The sequence below is a fragment of the Microtus pennsylvanicus genome, chromosome 2 (genome assembly GCF_037038515.1).
Source record: "Microtus pennsylvanicus isolate mMicPen1 chromosome 2, mMicPen1.hap1, whole genome shotgun sequence".
NCBI classification, from domain to species: domain Eukaryota; kingdom Metazoa; phylum Chordata; class Mammalia; order Rodentia; family Cricetidae; genus Microtus; species Microtus pennsylvanicus.
In genome coordinates, this window is record NC_134580.1 from 132583929 (window position 1) to 132604726 (window position 20798).

At 44.8% G+C, this 20798-nt stretch overlaps 2 protein-coding genes across 3 annotated transcripts in view; one reads left to right on the forward strand and one right to left on the reverse strand.

Moving 5' to 3' along the window:
- Mroh8 (maestro heat like repeat family member 8) overlaps positions 1–5703 on the reverse strand; it is an 85428-nt gene extending 79725 nt beyond the window's left edge. The window contains exon 1 of the mRNA XM_075962821.1: positions 5362–5703. Within this exon, the coding sequence (XP_075818936.1) occupies positions 5362–5645 (284 nt within the window). The 5' untranslated portion in view covers positions 5646–5703. The remainder of the gene's footprint in view (positions 1–5361) is intronic.
- Rpn2 (ribophorin II) overlaps positions 5372–20798 on the forward strand; it is a 42994-nt gene continuing 27567 nt past the window's right edge. For both annotated transcript variants that reach the window (XM_075962819.1, XM_075962820.1), the window contains exons 1-5: positions 5372–5505; positions 8167–8360; positions 13347–13442; positions 14412–14587; positions 20522–20597. In XM_075962819.1, coding sequence (XP_075818934.1) covers positions 5493–5505; positions 8167–8360; positions 13347–13442; positions 14412–14587; positions 20522–20597 — 555 coding nt within the window. In that variant the 5' untranslated portion in view covers positions 5372–5492. The remainder of the gene's footprint in view (positions 5506–8166; positions 8361–13346; positions 13443–14411; positions 14588–20521; positions 20598–20798) is intronic.

The following is a 20798-nucleotide window of genomic DNA, read 5'->3' on the forward strand; positions in this document are numbered from 1 at the left end:
TCATACAAAACTAATATGCTTTTTAAATTTATATTTCTTTATTTTGTATATGTGGTGTATGTGGGGGTGACTGTGTGCTATGGTGTGTTTGTGTGTGGGGGGGGTCCTGAGACAAACTGGGGGAGTTACTTCTCTCTCTCCAACATGTGGGTTGCAGGGATCAAACTCAGGTGATCAGCACCGGTGGTCAGTGCCTTTACGCACTGAGCCATTTTGCTGGACTTAAAATACTTCTTGACAGTAAAACTCTGCTGCGGAAATTTGTCTGTGCTGTGGTCTGACGTTCAGTAGGGTGAGGCATCGGTTAGAGAGGCTGGGTTCACATTCAGCAGGCTGGAGTGGATCATGGAGTTCCCTGGTGGACCGGGACAAGAAAAAGAAAGGCCCCAGAGGATGAGGCGGAAAGGAAGGGTGTCCGGTCTTTCTGAGCTGGGAAGCGAAGGGTGGCAGTGTGCTTCCCAGTCGTTTGCGATTATCTCGGGTTTTTATCTTTAATATTTGTCCCCGAGTTTTATTTTATAATAAACGGTAATAGAAATCGCTTTAGCTATAGTAAACCACGCAAAGGCGGCGTGATTCCACCACACCAACCATTGCAACTGCAGAGGCCCTTTCCCCAATCTCCCAGCTCCTTCTAGCCCGCTTTCCTGCGTACTTGGGTTTTCCGTTGCTGTCTTCCCGGGCACAAATCCGCTACCCTCTCAGGCCAATTCTGCTCAGAGGCACAAGGCACCAGGGCTAAGCTAGTCCGGCTGCCTTACACATTTCCTCGTAGCGTACTGAGCCTGAGTTGCTTTGGTGTCGCGCCTACTCCACCTGCTGGTTGAACATCGTCACTACATCTGACTACCTTTGCACAACTCCATCCTTGGTGTCAGAGCCGGTAAGACACTTGGGAATTTTAAAACAGAGAACTAGGCTATTAAATGAATAAATAAATAATTTAATTAAATATAAGTAAGTATTTTTTAAAAAGATAAAGAAAAATAAGGGAGAGAAGGACAATATTAATATTAAATGAATAAATAAATAATTTAATTAAATATAAGTAAGTATTTTTTTAAAAAGAGAGAGAAAAAGAAGGGAGGAAAGGACAATATTGAGATCTTTCCCGGGGCTGGAGGGATGGCTCAGAAGTTAAAAGCGTTGCCTGAACCTCCAAAGGTCCTGAGTTCAATTCCCAGCAACCACATGGTGGCTCACAACCATTTGTAATAGGGTCTGGTGCTCTCCTCTGGCCTGCAGACATACACACAGACAGAATATTGTACACCTAATAAATAAATAAATATTTTTTAAAAAAAGATCTTTCCCATGTTAAAAATTGGACAAACCTCGATGCAGGGAATTAGGACCCTGTTTATTGTTACCATGGATGAGATACAAAGAGAAAAGACAAATGAAGGGATAAACAACTTATCTGGGATAGTCATAATTATTATCAATTTGGCAATTCATATTTTATCCTCAAAAATGGTTTGAAGGGGCTGGAGAGATGGCTCAGAGGTTAAGAGCATTGCCTGCTCTTCCAAAGGTCCTGAGTTCAATTCCCAGCAACCACATGGTGGCTCACAACCATCTGTAATGGGGTCTGGTGCCCTCTTCTGGCTTTCAGGCATATACACAGACAGAATATTGTATACATAATAAATAAATAAATATTTTGAAAACAAAAAAAATGGTTTGAAAACTGTACCAAATATGAGAAATTGATTGATAAGAGAAAAAATGTAGAAAAATATACTAGTGATAAGATACAAGCCTTAGAAAGGGTTATTACTGGGGCTGGAGAGATGGTTCAGAGGTTGGGAGTACAGGCTGTTCTTCCAGAGGTCCTGAGTTTAATTCCCAGCAACCACCTGGTGGCTCACAAACATCTGTAATGAAATCTGGTGTCCTTTTCTGGTGTGGAAGCACACATGCAGACAGAAACACTGTATATATAATAAATAAATCTTTTAAAAAAAATTAAAAGCCTCAGAATTTCATAAGAAACACCATGTTGATAGCAAAGGTTTAAAGAAAGACTTTTCTTTCTTTGGCAAGAAGCCAAGGAAATCCTAAGAAATATCCTACTTGTTCTCTGCATAAGTAAACTCCATTTCCAACAGGAAGTACTCCTAAGGTACTCAAAGAAATGAAATTTGGCAAATGGATATGTTCCATTTTGCAGAGTTTGGAAAATTAAAGTATTTGCAACATACCATAGATACATATTTACGATTTCAATGGGCAACTGCTTTGAGTTCCAAAAGGCTGCCTGTAATTACACATTTATTAGAAGTTATGGCCATCACGGGGATACCTGTACAAATTAAGACTCACAATGCTCCAGCATATGTCTCTAGAAAAATGAAACAGTTTTTTGCATATTAAAACATAAAGCATATTACAGGTATACCACACAATCCCACAGGACAAGCAGTTACAGAAAAATCTAACCACACTTTAAAAGAAATGCTTAACAAACAGAAAGAGGTAATAAAGACCTCTTACAAACTTTAATTTTTTTAATGTTAATGAAAACAGAACAACAGCTGCAGAGAGACATTGAATAATAGAAAAAAAACCACTGAATTAAATCACCCTGTTTACTTTAAAGATGTGCTGACCTCAAAATGGAAATCAGAGTATGTGTTACATTTGGGAAGAGGTTTTGCTTTTGTTTCCACAGGAGAAGGAAAGCTATGGATACCATCAAAATTGATAAATATTTGATCTGAACATGAGAGACATCTTGATTAGGAGAGGCAATACTTTATTCAACAATGTGGCAATTCAACTTGACAAAAAGGAAAACTCCCCAAAATTAAGGTTGGACAGGGTTTTGTTTTTTGTCTTTCCAGGAGGATAAAAGCTTCCAACTATGAAATCTAAAGATCTGTGGACAAATAGAGCATCTGAAGAAGAAACAGGGAGAATCACCTGGAAAAAAAAAATCTCAAGAAAAGGAGTGAATTGTCCTTACAGTACAGCACACTTCCAACAGGGTAAAATGTCACAAATCTTTCAGAGTGTTTGCTTTTGCTGTTCTCTACAGACATGTTAGGCAAATGGTCTTATGTAGACCCAATCCAATGAAAAACTAAAGCTGGCTTTGAAATTGGAGTGTGGCTCTCTCTCTTTCTTTAAACCCAAGCTTGTTTGTTTAAAAAAAAAAAAATCCAAAGTCTGTCTCATGTCAGAAGAGCTACCTGGTATGGGACAGAAGAAAACCAAAATCTAGGGACTATTATACTGACACTGATCTCATACCCCTTAGATTTATTTTGACCCTTTAAAACTTTTCATAAGGTTTAAATATTATCTCAAAATTTAAACTTTCTGTTTAAATAGCCAAGCAGTGGTAGCGCATGCCTTTAATCCCAGCACAGAAGGGGGTAGAGACAAGCAGATCTCTGTGAGTTCGAGGCCAGCCTCGTCTACAAGAGCTAGTTCCAGGCACCAAAGCTACAGAGAAACCTTGTCTTGAAAAAAACTAACTAAATAAATAATAAACAACTTTCTGTTTGATACTAACGGTCATATAGAGTACTAACTAATTCTAACCTTAGGCTTCCTGTACCTGAGTTCAGGCTTGAGTCACCAAGGCTGGTCTAATTCCTCAACCAGCCATATCAAGTAACCTTGGCCTGGAAAGTAAGCATAGGCCCTACAAGCACTGCCCAAGATCACTTTCTGGGATGATGAAAACATCTGTCAAATTGCCCAGCACAACATCTACTAGCTACCCTGGTTGAGTTAGTGAGCATTTGAAACATCGCTAGTACAACTGAGGAGTTGAATTTTAAATTTTCCTTAATTTGATGAAGTTCAAAGTGAAATAACTGCGTGGGGCTAATGACTACTACATGGAGGAGTGGCACTTACTAGACACAGAACCAACTCTCGTCTACATGGCTGAATAACACTTGGGGCAATACTAAACATAAGAAGAATCCGCTACTGTGCCACTCTGGAAGAGCTCACAATAGTTCAAGCAGCCTGTAGCCAGAAGGTGATAGTAACGCTGCACACCACTGCACACGTCGCGGAGTAAGGACAAAGTAAATGAAATCAAGTATGTAGAATGCTCTTTCCCCTACCCTCCCATACCTCTCGTGCCCACTAAATAAACTCCATACCCAAGCTCTCTCCACGTGGTGCATCTGTCTGTCTCTCACCGGCAGCGGCCACTCCCAGCGGCAGTGGGACCTGCCAGGGTCACCTGCGCAGTGGTAACTCTTTCACCAACTGTACTGTAAATGCTCAGTATCTGGAGCTACATTCTAGTTTGGCCTTCCATTTTGAGTCTGTTAAATTTGCAGATCAGGGCATCCCTCAATCCTCACCAGAGAAGTTTCTTGGAGTAGATGGCAATCAACACAGAAACCTACTACTGACCGACATGCGGACTTGGGAAATCTCAGCCCTAAATGGGATGTCTATCTCTTACTCCTCACCTCAAGGCTCAGGGATGTGGAAGAGGAGCAGAAAGATTGTAAGAACCAGAGGTGGTGAATGGCTCCAGAGAGACAGCATTTTCCAAACACAACAGGGGAAGATGCAATACGAGCTCACGGAGATCACGGAGTATGCACGAGATCTGCAGAAGCTCAAGCTATCCAAAGCCCCAGGACAGAGAAGGGGAAGTGGGCAAATAACCCCCTAGCCAAAAAGCTATTCATAATTGATAGCTAAGGGAGAAGGAAAAGTCAGTTGTGTTTCCCAATGGAGTGACTCTGGGTATATCAACCACTCTCCAGGGCAGGACTCCATGCTTAGCTTGTTTTTTATTTTTATTTTTTTCTAAAAGAAAGGGAGAGAAATAGAGCATGAAGTTGAGTGGGTAGGGAGGTGGGGGAAGGGAATGAAGATGATCAAAATGTAGTGTATGAAATTCTCAAGGAATAAAATCTTTTTTAAAACGTTCCCCCAGAGTTACTGTATGGCTCACTAGGTTGAAAAATGGGTAAAAATCCACTCATAAGCCAGTTATTAACCATCTAAGTAATCCTTCTACCATACTTTGCAAAAGAGCTCAAAATCACGTCACTGTATTCCTCGCCTCCCTTCTCACGGCTTTAAAATTGGCCGGGCTGCCGGGGAGACTCGTGATTGACAGCGCGTCCGGCCAGTCACTGGCACCGGCCAATCAGAGGCGGCCCCGTCTCAGGCCCAGCCCAAGTCCCCGTCCAATCGCGTCCGGGTGGCGGCCCGAGCCGGACGGTTGGGAGGCGGTCGGTTCCAAGTGCACCGCGGCGCGGGGGAGACTGCGGGTTCTCAAGCAGCAACCCTGCGTGCGGCTCGCACGCCACGACAGGACCTGTCACGCCGCGGCTGCTGCGAGCGGCCCTGCCCAGTGCGGCCGCCGAGACTGACCTTTGCCGGGAGCCCATCCCGGCAGCCGGCGTGTGCTGCGGGTCCTTGGCGTCCCCTCCGGCGCGCTCTTGGAGCCACTTTCCAGAGCGGAAGTCTGCCTGCTCGGGCTCTGGTGGGGCCTGCTCGGAGGAATGGCGCCGCCGGGTGAGGCGTTGCGCATGGCTCAACAGTGGGGCCCCGCGGCCGACACGCCTTGGGGAGCGGGGCGTCGCCCGCGGGAGGGTAGTACGGACCACACGGGCGCCGGCCAGGCGCTGTTCCCCTCCCCTACGGGGCAGGGGCATGGGCTCGGGCGCTTTCGGGGTCGTGGGTATGACGGAGGGCTGCTAGCTGTGGTGAAGTGCCGGCGACCCGAAGGGTTGGTGCCGGGGGAGGAGGGGGTGTCCAACGCGTGGCTACGGGTCCCCGCGAGGCCCAGCGCGAACCGCGGCAGCGCGGACCCCGGGCCTGGCCTCCTTCATTCATTGGAGTGGTACCCGCGGCCTACAACCTGTCTGGGAGCCGCACTTGGCATCCTGAAAGCCTTTTCACCACGTCACTGCACTGTCTTTGGGCTCTAGGTTCTTTCTCCCTGACAGGGACAGGCGACTCACCTAGCCTAAAGCCTAGGCTATGAAGTGATACTAGAGGTGCAGACCTGTAACCGGCCACATAGTCACTGTGAGAGCAGGTGCCAGGGACTTAACCCCTCTGCACCCCAGTTTCTCATCTGGTACCTGCTTCGTAAGAGCTTTGTGAGATGGTGTGCTGTGCTTGCTTTTAACAGTGCGGGTAGGTGGGAATGGACGCAGTAGCTTGGATCTTAGTATCGTCTTTTTCAGAATCACCATTTGGGTGTATCTGGCTATTCCCCCTGGCTGAGGAGTAGTTGGAATCCCGGAACACAGTGAACAAAACTTGCCATTTCACTCTTCGATTTGGTAGTCAAGTGGTTAAAGTCAGAATTTGTATCGAAACTGTGTCCAGTTTGAGTCTCAGTTATGCGTCTTTGGGCAGGGTCCAGGGAGCTGGGGTTCAGGCCCCAGCACTGAGAGAAAAACAAGTTCATGATACACAGAGGATCCTCCATATATTGCTGGATACTGCACGTGATAGAGCGCTTCGTTCTTTTCAGTTCAGCGTTGGGGCTGAGGGGGACTACACGCCAGACCCAGCGACCGAAGCCATTACCTCTGCACATACTGGCTTCTCGTTTTTTAAAGCGCCTTCACATTTAGGTTAGCAAGCACACCAAGACTTAAATGAAACTCCTGTTCCTAGAGGAGGAATTCTCTGTGAGTTATGTATTATCCTGTCAACGTTCTCAAAAAGAAGGAAAAAAGTAGGGGACTGTCAGGGTGTAGGGGGGCCAAGGTTCTTGTCATTGAGCCCGGTTGATAAGGGATTGATAAGATGACCCGAGGAGCTGGAGCTTCAGATGGAACACTGTGTAGAAGGAGAGAACTGACTCCCAAGTTTTCCTCTCACCTCCCCCCACCCCCAGTTTAATTTTTTTAAGTGGAATGTGAACTCTGTAGTGTTGACTGGGTTGAGTCCAACCAAGACCGGCCACGTGTAAGCTACTGTAATCCTCTGTTTTCTTCCTTGGAAAGCAATGCCTTTAAAGGATTCTAATTCAAATTAAACTTGAGCTATAGGCAAAGCATTTACGGCCATCGATGTTAGTCTTGTAATTGTCTTTTTTTTTCTTTTTTTTTGGTTTTTTTCGAGACAGGGTTTCTCTTGTAATTGTCTTTTAATGCTTTTAACTCTGGTGACAGGCAGTTCACTCTTTCATGTTTCATGACAGCCTATTCACAAGGTTCCCTCAATTTTTATTTTTAATGAAAGAAAGATGCCATTCCTACAATTTCTTCCTTGTCCCCTGGGGGATCACAGATAGGACTGTGTTTTCTTTCCATTTATTTGTTAAATATTTACTCAGTGCATACCATACCTGGCAGTCTGTAAGACTTGGAAATACTGAAATAAACATGAGAAATAGTTTTTAGCCGCCTCCTGCTCTAGGGGCCTAGAGCTTACAGTTTAGCAGAGAAATCAGCCCTTATATTCTCATTCTTCTTATTATTTTGTCATGAGACAGGGTTTCTCCACGTAGTCCTGATTGTCCTGGAACTTGCTTTGTAAACCAGGCTGGTCTCAAACTCAGAGATCCACCTGTCTCTGTGCATCCTGGGTGCTGGGACTAAAGACGTGCACCTTTGCTGAGTAGCTACACCAGCAAGCACAGTCATGGAAGCAGCAGCTGATACTGTACAGAGTGCTCTTTATAGGCCAGTCATTATTCTAGAACCTTTCTCCCTTAACTCCTAACAAGCCCAGGGGTGACACTTGTCATCTCTGTGCCTGAGAGCTGAGGCCTTGGCTGGTTTCCTTGTAACCCAGAGGCTAGGCTCTTCATTGTACTGGGGCAGAACTCATCCTAACGATACTGAAGCTGAAACCTGAAAGGACACGTTAGACAAAGCTGAAATTGAGGAGAACATAAAAAGTGTGTTGGGTAGGAACATGGCTCCTTAAGGAACAGGCTGGAAAGAGACAGCTGTTGGAGTGGCTGGGGAGGAGTTTGGTTGAGAAGGAAACACTATTTAAGGATTCAGGATCTGTTCTGTCCTGGGAAGTTTTACTTGTGAATGGTGTGGTCTTGTTCTTCAGATTCCTGGAGCTTGTAGGAAAGACTGTCTTGGTAGTCGAAGATGTAGGTCATCATTCCCACAGGGTTGGGCTCCCAGACCTTAGTGCATCATTGTTGGGACTGGGACCCAGGGTAATGTGGCATGTACTTAATAGCCGTTTTCCTCAAAGGTTCAAGCGCTGTCTTCCTGTTGGCCCTGACAATCATAGCCAGCACCCAGGCTCTGACACCTACCCACTACCTCACCAAGCATGATGTGGAGAGACTGAAAGCCTCATTGGAGCGCCCTTTCACAAATCTGGAGTCTGCCTTCTACTCCATCGTGGGACTCAACAGCCTTGGGGCACAAGTGCCAGATGTCAAGGTAATGCTGCCTTTCTTCTGTTCAGTGTTTTAGGAGAGCCTAATCTTTCTTCCTTTCTTTTTTTAAATGAGTGCTCTATCTGCTTATATGCCTGCTTGCCAGAAGAGGGCATCAGGTCCCATTATAGAAGGTTGTGAGCCATCATGCAGTTGCTGGGGATTGAATTCAGGTCCTCTGAAGAGCAGCCAGTGCCCTGAACCAGTGAACCATCTCTCCAGCCCCCAGCTGGGTGTTTCTAAGGGAAAGGAGGAAAGTGAGTCAGAGCCTCTGCAATCTACCAGAACTCTGTGAAACTGTTCAATACAGCTTGTATTTGGTTTGTGTGCTTCTTAGCCACTGAGCCATCTCCCCAGCCCCATAACATGTGCTTGTAAAGTGCTAGGTGCTAACAACTCCTAAAGGAGCTCAAGGTGGAGGACTCACCTGCATTATTCAGTGACGGTCATTGTGTCAGGCAATTTGGACATATTCTACTTTTTTTGAGCAGAATACAGTTCAGTGGAAGTGTTTTCTGGATTTAGGAACTATTGTTGTTTTACTTTTTACTTTTGAAGGCCCACCACCCAGTTCCCAAATAAATACAGAGACTTATTCTTACTTATGAATGCCCAGCCTTAGCTTGGCTTGTTTTTAGCCAGCTTTTCTTAAATTATCCCATCTACTTTTTGCCTCTGGGCTTTTACCTTTCTCTATCCTATATACCTTTCTTCCCTTCTTACTCCATGGCTGGTTCTGTGGCTAGGGACTGGCCCCTGGGATCATCCGCGCCTTCTCCTTTTCCCCTTCTTCCCTCTTCTCTTGAGCCTAGATTTCTCCTCCTATTTATTCTCTCTGCCTGACAGCTCCGCCTATCATCTTTCCTGCCAAGTTATTGGCTATTCAGCTCTTTATTAGACTAATCAGGTGTTTTAAGCAAGCAGAGTAACACAGCTTTACAGAGTTAACCAAAAGCCGCATAAAAGAATGCCACACGTCTTTGTATCATTAAACAAATGTTCCACAGATGAAACACTTGGAGCACATCTTGAACTAATATTCCACAACAAGGAACAGCTAAGGGGTGTGTGGCCATTACAAAATCATGGGTAGTTAGGCTAAGGCATTTTCCCTGCATATTTCTTGTTTTCTATGACTTCATAAGAAATTACCATAGATTTAGGATTTGGAAACCACCCATTTATGTAGTAAAATGGCTCATTGAGTAAAAGGTACCTGCTGCCAGAGCTGGTGACCTGAGCGAGCTCAGCTCTCAGAACTCACATGGTGGAGGGAGAAAACCAATTCCTACAGGTTGTTTATGACAAAGATCAAGCTCAGTTTGTTAAGCGTGGCAACATGAAGCTTCGCTAGCTGAGCCATCTCGCTGACCGTAGTACTACTATTCATTATAGTAAGCATCCTTGATTGTCAGGATGCTTTGATGTGCTTCTGCTTCTTCTTCGGGATTATTGGTCCATGAGGGTGGAGAGAGCAGAAGCAGGGAGCAGAGTTTGGACGGCTGTGGATGTGACAGAGACAGCCCCGATGAGTTAGGTGAATCTGCCCAGCTTTATTCCTGAGTATAGGGAATATATAGAATTGGTAAGCCTAGGGACAAACCCTAATTTGCATCAAGTGACACGCTCCTATCATAAAGCTTCATATGTGGCAGCAGGGTCCTATAGCATAGGGTCACGCTAGAGATAAATCAGGCATCCAGGCTTAGAGACAGCTTTCAGATAAGATCAGTCCTTTGGACCCAGGGACAATCTCCACATAAAGGCAGGTAGAGAACAGGAAGTCTCACTATAGGGAGGGAGTCTCCGTGTCATCTAACTTTGGAGAAAACTGCCAGGCTGTGATAGACTTCAAACTCTGACCAGCAAGGCCTCCCAACACTTTGAGATACTTTGCTACATCACAAATACTGAAAGTATTATATGATAAGGTGTTGCCACACAAATGCTCATGATTTATGCTGTTGGCTTGCTTTTTGCTTTCTTTCAAGAGTCAGTGACAACTAGTGGAGGTTTTGTATTGTAAAGTGTAACAAATTAAGTTGGACTAATGTCAGATTTTAGTCGGATTGGCATGCCAAGGGCAGAAACATTGTGAATCATCAGATTTGTGTTTGAGGCTTGTAGAGGAGTGAGGCACTCACAGTGCCTTCTGAGCTGTGGCATGATTTGGAGCTCCACATGAAATTTAGGTTGAATGTTGAGACCCTTGGGGTTTTACCAAAGGGCACAGAAGCTGAGGTGAGGATGTGTATGGAGTGGTAATGTCTGGAATGTGGAGAACAGCTACAGTTAGAGCCAAGTAGTCCCTAGAAGAGCGAGCTGAAGCCTCAGCCCTGGGCTGGAGAGAGCAGCACTCATGGAAGGTCCAGAGCGTGGTTTATTATTCCCCACTCCTGCTGCTGTTAAAGCTGTGCTGCCCACGTCATGAAGCCCCTGAACATTCTTGCCCTTGATTTGTCCTTGTAAGCATCGAGGAAGACTAGTGCTGAATATACTCCATTTTAGCAGCCTCTTCCGGTAGGGATGTAGCCAGGCTATCTGGATTTGAAGGCCATTTCTCCCAATTAGGAACAACCTCAATTGAGCTGCTTACTTCTCTATGAACTTAAGACCGTAAAAATGTCCATGCAGGGGGTCCTTTAAATCCCCTAGAGGCACTGTGACTCTCATTCGAAGTGCTGGGGAAGAAGGTACCTAAGCACTGTGAGGACCTGTTGCTGTCTTTTCATGGTTAAAGCACCAGAGGGCAGCAGAGCACTTCTTAGAGTCTTTGCTGTGTGTGGAAAGCAGTTCCCTTCATGGAGTAACCAGTTTCCTTTTCAGACCCCAGTTTATACACCGTGGAGTACTTGGTTTCTTCCACCCCCACCCCCAGCTCTTTTGTTTGTTCAGTTTGATTTTGGTTTTCTGAGACAGGGTTTCTCTGTAGCCATGGAGCCTGTCCTGGAACTTGCTGTAGACCTGGCTGGCCTCGAACTCACAGAGATCCTCCTGCCTCTGCCTCCTGTAAACTGGGATTAAAGGTGTGTGCCACCACCGCCCTGCCTTCCCTCTGGTTCTTTCGTGCTGCACTCAAGTTGATGCTCCTTTGTTTGAAGGATCTTAAGCTTTTTCCTAACATTTTTTTTAAAACATTGTTTTTGTTTGTTTGTTTTTGTTCTGAGTGAGGTAGCCCTGCAGTGACACATGACACAATGTAGCCTAGGGGCTTGGTTTCACGGCTCACCTACTCCTCCCTATTTCATTTCCCAGAGGTTCCTTCTGTGGTTTTGTTGTTGTTGTTGTTGTTGTTGTTGGTTTTTTGTTTTCTTTTCTTTTTTTTTTTTTTTGAAACAAGGTTTCTCTGTGTAACAGCCCTGGCTATCCTGGAACTAGCTCTATAGCCTAGTCTAGCCTTGAACTCACAAAGATCCTCCTGCCTCTGCCTCCCAATAGCTGGGATTAAAGGCATGTGCCACCACTGCCTGGCTTTTCTGTGATTTTTAGGGGTCAAATTTCCAGGTCTTGTGCATGCTAGGCAAATATTGTATATCTGAGCAACACCCCCCAGTACCAAATGACACACCCACTTTTGACTGGATCAGCTAAAAATTTTGAATAGCTGGGGGGCGGGGGGCGGTTGTTATTTTTTGAGACAGGGTTTCTCTACATAGCCCTGACTATCCTAGAATTTACTGTGTAGACCAAACTGGCCTCAAACTCACAGCCTATTCCTGCCTTCCAATTACTTGGATTAATGGCATGTGCCACCATTATTTTTATAATATCTCATTTAGAATAAATGTTTATCTGTGTAACTTTTCTCCCTTGTAGTTCAGCAGAACAGAAGTGACTAGAATTTTGTTTTGTGCTCACTTGCTGTGTTAAGCGCAGCGTTCTCAGGCAACCAGCACTGAGTACCTGTAGCCAGTGCTTTGGGAAGCACAGGGCAAAGTGGGGGCTGTAATCTATCATGGGATGAGTATAAACAATGGCTCTATGAAACAGGTGCATCTGAGCAGAGGCGAAGGGAAGATCTCATTTAGCAGACAGAAGATAAGAAAAAGGTGCCAGGCAGAAATCGCCAAGAGCAAGGAAACAGTTCAGCTGGAAAGTGCAGGAGAAGAGAATAAGATTCTGGGGCCTGGGGTGGGCCGTCCTGATGAAGCTGCCACAGCAAGGGGCGGGATGCCACTCAGACATTGTATGCTATGTTAGCAACTTTGGATCTTTTCTGGGAGTGATGGGAACCATGGAAGCCTTTAATAGTAATGTAACATGGGTACTTTGTATTTCATAGAGTTTAGCCTTACTGTGTATGGAATAGATCGCATGCCTTGAGGCAGGTAAAAAAGGACTACAACAGTCAGGGGAGGGTTGACGAGGACCTGCCCTAGGGTAGAGACAAGCCAGGGGTCGGTTGAAGATAGGAAAAGAAGTAGACTGGGTAGCTATGGAGGGAAGAGACTAGCCAACAGCAGTTCCCCAGGGTCTGGTCTGGGTGGTGGGATACATGGGGATGCTGTGCTTGAGCCAGGAAGGCGGGTGAAAAAGAGAAGGCCTTAAGTCACTTTAGATTGGTTGTCTCACTTGGCTTTGGAGACATGGCACTGAAAACACCTGGTGTCGGGACACTCTGACTCTGCCCTTTGACAGACCACTTATCTACTCACATCCCAGTTACTTTTTCTGCTAACAGAGAGAATTATGGTGTATGTGAAGGGCCTGTGCTCATCAGAAGGAAGAGCTCTCTGACACCCAGCACATACAGGTCACGGGTCACTTGTTAAATGGTGTCCCCCATCTCAGGCCTGCTGTTCCCTGTGTGAAGAAGTCAGCAGTTTGGGGCAATAGTGTCCTGTGAAAAATAACTGTTGAAAAACAATTATATCTCAAATAATCCACACTGTAAACCTCCATAGATGGTTTAGAATTTTATTTATTCCCATAAGCACTTTTTCTTGTTATTGCATTATGTCACCACTTACCTCTGACCTTCCCTGTTTAGAAAGCATGTACCTTCATCAAGTCTAACCTCGACCCCAGCAACGTGGATTCCCTCTTCTATGCTGCCCAGTCGAGCCAGGTCCTCTCAGGCTGTGAGGTGAGCCCAGGTTCCTATACTGCCTTTTATTTGTTTGTTTATTTATATGTAATAAGGTGCATTTTTAGAGGGAACATAATGTCAGATTGTTAATATAATTTTTAAAATTTAGGAGTTGTTGGTGTAGGTTGGAACATGATTTTTATTCCTGTAAGAAAATGTTTTTCCGGGGCTGGAGAGATGGCTCAGTGGTTAAGAGCATTGCCTGCTCTTCCAAAAGTCCTGAGTTCAATTCCCAGCAACCACATGGTGGCTCACAACCACCTGTAAAGAGGTCTGGCGCCCTCTTCTGGCCTTCAGGCATACAGACAGAATATTGTATACATAATAAATAAATAAATAAATATTTTAAAAAAATGTTTTTCCCTTTAAGGATTCGCTATAGTGGCTTTTAGATTGCTTTTTCTTACAGTTCTCATCTCCTCCAGGAGACCTTGAGATTTTCATGACTTGCTCAGCCTGCTCTCTTATAAACCTTAGGACCACCTGCCCCAGAGGTGACACCACCTACAATAGTCTGGGCCCTCCCACATCAATTTTTTTTTTTTCGAGACAGGGTTTCTCTCTGGCTTTGGAGCCTGTCCTGGAACTAGCTCTGTAGACCAGGCTGGTCTCGAACTCACAGAGATCCGCCTGCCTCTGCCTCCCGAGTGCTGGGATTAAAGGCGTGCGCTACCAATGCCCGGCCCCCACATCAATTTTTAATCAAAAAAATGTTCTGCAGACTTGCCTACATGCCAGTTTTATTGAGGCATTTTCTTAGTTGAGGTTCTGTCTGCCCAAGTAACTCTAGCTTGTGTTAAGTTGACAAAAACCCACCCAGAACAGAGGTAGTATTAACTCTGTGAACATTTAATTCAGGGGTACTTGGTGGTCATGGCTTTGACAGCCACACTTGTACTATTGTCGGTATGCCTTTCACAAAGTGCCAGAACCTGCGCTAGCTCTGTGTCTGCGTTCCTTCCTCAGATATCTGTTTCAAATGAGACCAAAGATCTGCTTCTGGCAGCAGTCAGTGAAGACTCCTCTGTTGCCCAGATCTACCATGCAGTTGCAGCGCTCAGTGGCTTTGGCCTTCCCTTGGCATCCCATGAAGTCCTTGGTGCCCTTACTGCTCGTCTCAGCAAGGAGGAGACTGTGCTGGCGTAAGTTGTCTGTTGGAACACCTGAGCGTCATTTGTGTTGGTGACTAACCTGAGAGGGTTCATTCATTGCTGCAGCACACATTTCTGGACATCTGCTGTGTGCCAGGTGCTCTGGTAGATGTGGCAGACACCATTATGTTGATGCGTGGGTTTGCATCGGAGGCCAGAGGTAATACCAGGTGTCTTCCTCAGTCACTTTCTACCTTTTTTCATTTTTGTTTTTTATTTGAGGCAGGGTCTCTATGCAGCCCTGGCTGTCCTGGAACTTCCTATGCAGCCTAGGCTGACCTTGAGCTCACAGAGATCTGCCTGCCTCTGCTTCCTGAATGCTGGAATTAAAGGCATGTGCTACCCTTCCTGGCATTCTACTTTGTTTTTTGAGACAGGCTGGCTAATGAGCTCCACAGATCCTCCTGCTAGTGCTGGGGACGCAGACACTGCTGCGTCCAGCTTCTTCATATGTGCTAGGAGTCTGACCTCAGGTCCTCAGGCTTGCATGGCATCTCCCTATCCCCGGTGACTGGCGCTTGAATTAAGGCAGAAGGGTCTGGTCCTTGGCCTTGTGGATCTTTCACAGACAATATCTTCAAGCTCTTCAGGCAGAAGGCAAAGGCTGAGGCAGTGTAAGCCACCCATCATAGAGAGGTAAGGGTCTGGAGCAAGGGTTGATTATCACAGGACAATGAGGCCAGTGAGCTACATGCAGTTTCTGGTGAGGCTTGACCAGGGCTGTTGGGATGTGGGCACTAGGGGTTCTGTGAAGATCGGGGCCTTACTGGATCCCTTGGAGTTATGAGGATCAGTCAGTGACTATTGGGCACACAGATTCTCAGGGGATAACATAGTCTAGAAATTAGACTCTGGTCCTATGCAAAGGGCATAAGTGAAGAAAAACCACTTTATAGAATGATTTTACCCCACGTGTGTGTGTGTGTGTGTGTGTGTGTGTGAGAGAGAGAGAGAGAGAGAGAGAGAGAGAGAGAGAGAGAGAGAGAGCGAGCGCGCGAGAGAGAGCCTCCATTTAATTGTAACCTCTGATGTGGAACACCTGGAGCTCTGTCATACTGGCTAGTTTTTTTGTTTTTGATTTTTTTGTTTGTTTGTTTTTTTAAAGACAGGGTTTTTCTGTATAGCCCTGGCTGTCCTGGAATTCACTCTGTAGACCATTCTGGCCTTGAATTTACAGAGATCCGCTTGCCTCTGCCTCCAAAGTGCCGGGATTAAAAGGCTTGCACCACCACTGCTTGGCTGTACTGGCTAGTTTTATATCAACTTGACACAAGTTTTTGTCATCTGAGAGGAGGGATCTCAATTGAGAAAATACCTCCATAAGATCAGATTGTAGGAAAATTTGTAGTGTATTTTATTAGTGATTGGTAGGGGAGGGCCCAGCCCCTTGTGGGTGGTACCATCTCTGGGTTGGGTGGTCCTGGGATCTATAAGAAAGCAGGCTGAGCAAACCATGGAGAGCAAGCCAGTATGTGGTGATCCTGCCTCAGCTCCTGCCTCCAGGTTCTTGCTCTGAGTTCTTGCCTTGGCTTTCTTTGATGATGAAGTATGATGATACAGAAGTGTAACCAAATAAACTCTTTCCTCCTCAAGTCACTTTCGGCCATGGTGTTGCAGCATAGCAATTGGAACCTCACTGAGACACCTGTTAATGCTTTAGCAGCAGGTTGATGGTGCCGGTTCCTCCTTTCCGAACTGTGGGGTTAGGGGCTGGAAATGAAGAGCAGTGGTAAACCACTTACCTACCATACATAAGGCCTACTACCATAAAAATCAAACCAAACCAGTCCCTTGGAGCGGCTCCCAAGTACATCTGTTTGCCCTTACACTACGAACCTGAGTTTGGTTCAAGGAAATCACATGGTGCAAGGAGAGAACCAGCTCCTACAAGTTGTCCTCCAACCTGCACATACATGCCAGGGCATGCACATGCATGTACACACCAACAAAAAGGCAGGTTCATTCCCAGAATTTTGTGAGTTGGGAAGCAACAATCAGATTGTTTCTAAACTTGAAGCTTTGTTAAGGGAACGATCAGTCACTTGATGTTCTCATTGTTATTTCAGTCCCTGCTCATATTACAAGGTCAGTAGTGACTTGAGGGCTGAAATGTCTCTTACACGGATGCTTTTGTGCATAATTTGCCTGGTGCTGGCTCTTAGATATCTTTTATTTTAGACCACTTGGGTTCCTTTTATTTATTTATTGCTTTTGTTTTGTTTCTGTTTTTTGAGACAGGGTCTCTACATAGTCCTGGCTGTCCTGGAATTTGCTATGTAGACCAGGCTGGCATACAACTCATAGAGATCTGCCTGCTTCTGCCTCCAGAGTGATGGACTAAAAGTACGTACTGCCCTGTCTGACAGATTACTTGTTTTTGTCTCTATTTATAATCCCTTTTGGTGGGTTGCATCCACAGTTAGTACCATATGTTATAATGTCTCTATCATACTACCATCTTTAAAAACAAAAACAAAAACTTCCCATTTCCTGCCAGCTAAAGGGGGACACTCAAGAGATAAGGTAGAGGCAGGCAGATCTCTGAGTTCAGACTAGCTAGAATTACATAGTGAAACCCTGTCTCAAAAGAAAAAGATTTAATTCCAGCACTTGGGAGGCAGAGGCAGGTAGATCTCTGTGAGTTTGAAGCCAACCTGGTCTACAAGAGCTAGTTCCAGGACAGGCTCCAAAGCTACAGAGAAACCTTGTCTCGGAAAACAAAAACGAAGGAAGGGAGGGATGGAGGGAGGGAAAAGAAACTTCTCACAATAGGAAGATGCACAGGAAAGCTAGGCTGCTTTGGAATCAGACACATTTGGCTTTGAGCACTGGGTATGTTCCTCCTTGCTATGGGACTTTGGACCAGTTAATAACATCCTTTGAGTTCCATCGTACAATGATGCCAACAATCTTTACACCATGGGGTGTGTTGTAGAGATGCTGTGTATGCAGAGCCTAGCGCTGAGCTCTCCTTGGGCATACAGCATTTTGTTCTTGGGGAATGAGGTGCTTCCTTGCTTGAACTGTACTAACTTCCTAAGCTGCTGTGCTTACATGGTTCCCGAGTCTGACACCCTGGGTGTGACCAATAAAGAATTAATGAAGACTGAACTATACTTTTGTGGGGCTGTGAGAAAGGGCACGTGCTGTGAGTTGGATAGAACCGTGTAAGTCTGTGTTGTCTGTGCAGTACTTCTGTGGCAACAAGCTTAATGCCTCCTCTCCTGCAACCTCAGATGCTCTCCCATCTGACAACAGCCTTCGTCTTGTAGGGTTATCCTGAAGGTTAGATTGGCAGGATGCTTTTAATTTTATTGAAACTGATTTGTTCGAGTCAATAAAGTCCGGTGTAAATTAGTTCTGTCTGTGTTTGGCCTTTGTGAGTAAGTGGAGTTGTTCTAGGAAGTGTCTCTTCTTAAGTTTGTCTTGAAAAGCCAGAAGTGTTGGTCTGAATGAAGGACCTGAACCAAGATCTTTAAACTCATTTCTCTGAGTCATCTGCTGTATGTGAGCAGGACAGAGTTGGCTTTCTCCGTGCTAGAGTGCAGTGTTCCAGAGGGAAGGTGGTTGCTAACTGGGGATAAGTAATGAAACCAGTGATTGACTTTATTATAAACTTCAAAGAAGAGAAAAATGATGTCCTTTTTTGACTATCTTAGCAGCTGTTTTTGAGCTGGCATTTATCTTGGGCAGATGGGGAATTTTTATTTTGTTTGGAAATTCAGGTTTCATTTTCTCAAGTGCATTACAATGACGAGTGTCCTGTAGGAGTCGTTAAATGCTCACGGGGCTTATCTCCTTAAATTGTGACTCTTCTGTCTTCCAACTTGTCATCTTACTGGAATTAGCTTTCCATGGAGGGAATGTAAAGTGTATGATCTCAACATAAGTAGACAGATCCTTGCTCTGCATTACCTGATACTGGCTTGATAGGTGGTGGTTTACACAGACTCAGGTATCTCTTAGGAATTACCTATTCTGTGCTGAAGCAGCAGACCATTTGACCACCAGGGGGCCTCAGCTTCCCTCATTTTACCCAAAGAAGTATTTGTACTCTCCAACCAGACTATCTGCATTAACAGAAAAAAATCTAATAAAAATATCACATGTGTAAAATAGTCAGGTTCCACCTTAAAATGTTTGGTTGTTGTTATTTAGGGGTGTGTTTGTGTGTTTGTGTATGTATAGGCAGGCACATGCCCTGTGGTACACATGTGGAAATGGAAATCAGAGGAAAAGGGTTTTTTGGGTTGTTTTTTGTTTTGTTTTTTTTTTTTTTTTTTGGTGTGTGTGTGTGTTTGTGTGACTGAGTCTTTCTATATAGTCCTTGAAACACTCTGTAGACCAGGCTGGCCTCAAACTCTCAGAGATCCGCCTGCCTCTACCTCCTAAGTGCTAAGATTAAAGGTATGTGCCAACATACCCGCAAAAGCTTTATCTTATAAAATATACTCTTAAAATGATAAGAATATATGAGTAAAACAGAATGAAATGCTGATAAATGCCACAATATGGATGAGCCTTAAAAGCTAAAACTAAAAGATCATGTGTTAGGGACTATATCCCAGTGGTAGAATGCTCGCTTGGTCTACACAAGATTCTGAAACTGATACTCACCACCTTCCCAACAAGCTGCCTGTTGTGAGAATATCCAAAACAGGTATGTCTAGAGAAGTGTGGTGCTGGAATGGGGAGCACCATGGAAAGGAGCTGCTTAGTGCTCTGGAACTTCATTTGGAACTCAAGGAAATGTTCTGCATATAAACAGAGACAGTGGTTAGACATTGTGACTATAGTAAGTACCCCTGCATTCACTTTGTTTTGAACTTTGAGCAGCACTTTTGAGAGTTTAGTGATAGGATGCTTTCAGAGCATGCATAAGGTCCTGGGTTCAGTTCCAAGCATAGAGCAGGTCTAGTGGTATACGCCTGTGATCTCAGCACTCAGGAAGTAGAGGCAGGAAGACCAGGAGTTTAAGGTTCCATCAGCAAGTTTGAAGCCAGCCTGGGCTACATAAGACCCGTCTCCAAAAATTAAATAATAAAAATTTTAAAGTTGAGTAAATGATGATTCATTTTGATAGTATAAAATCTTTGTTCATAAGAATTGTCTATTAGGGGCTGGAGAGGTGGCTCAGAGGTTAAGGGCACTGGCTGCTCTTCCAGAGGTCCTGAGTTCAATTCCCAGCACCCACATGGTGGCTCACAACCATCTGTAATGAGATCTGGTGCCCTCTTCTGGCCTGCAGGCATACATGGAGGCTGAACACTGTGTACAAAATAAATAAATGAATCTTTAAAAAAAAAAAAAGAATTGTCTATTATATATGTATTCATAAGGTTTTATACATAGAAAACTAAATAAATGGTTAAAAGAAAATAAGTAAGACTTGTTTAAGACAAAGCCTGTCCCTTTTCTCTCCTGAGTGGCCGAGGGAATATTACTTGCGGATCTTGTGATGCTGGTAGCACAGTGGTAACTATTGAGCACATGTTAACCGAGTCTTTTCTTTATGTACTTTAGTCTAGTTTTAGGAACGTTGCTCCAATTTCTGCCCAACAAGTTACAAACATCGACCACATGATACTTCTTTAGTCTTGAGTAAGAAAGACGATTGGAGCCGGGCGGTGGTGGCGCACGCCTGTAATCCCAGCACTTGGGAGGCAGAGGCAGGCGGATCTCTGTGAGTTCGAGGCCAGCCTGGTCTACCAAGGGAGTTCCAGGACAGGCTCCAAAGCTACAGAGAAACCCTATCTCGAAAAACCAAAAAAAAAAAAAAAAAGAAAAAGAAAGAAAGACGATTGGCAAGCAGCCAATTTCAGCCTACCATAATATCCTGTACAAGGTAGAGAATGCCTTCGGGCATGTTTCTGTACAGTTAATTAAATCTTAGTCTCAGTGCTCTACTCTTTCTTTACCTTGCAGAACGGTCCAGGCTCTGCAGACAGCATCCCACCTGTCACAGCAGGCTGACCTGAGGAACATTGTGGAGGAGATTGAGGTATAAATCTGCTTCCCCAAACAAGTCTCTGAGCTCCTGTCTTTGACACCCTTTAAAACAGTCTTGCAAGCAGACATGACTGGTTTCTTTTAGCCAGCACTATATCTTTTACATCCATGACTGTTAAGTCCAACATGTTTGTGTTTTTTATATTTAAGCAATATGTCCTAGAGAATATTTGTTAGGCCAATATTAGATTGT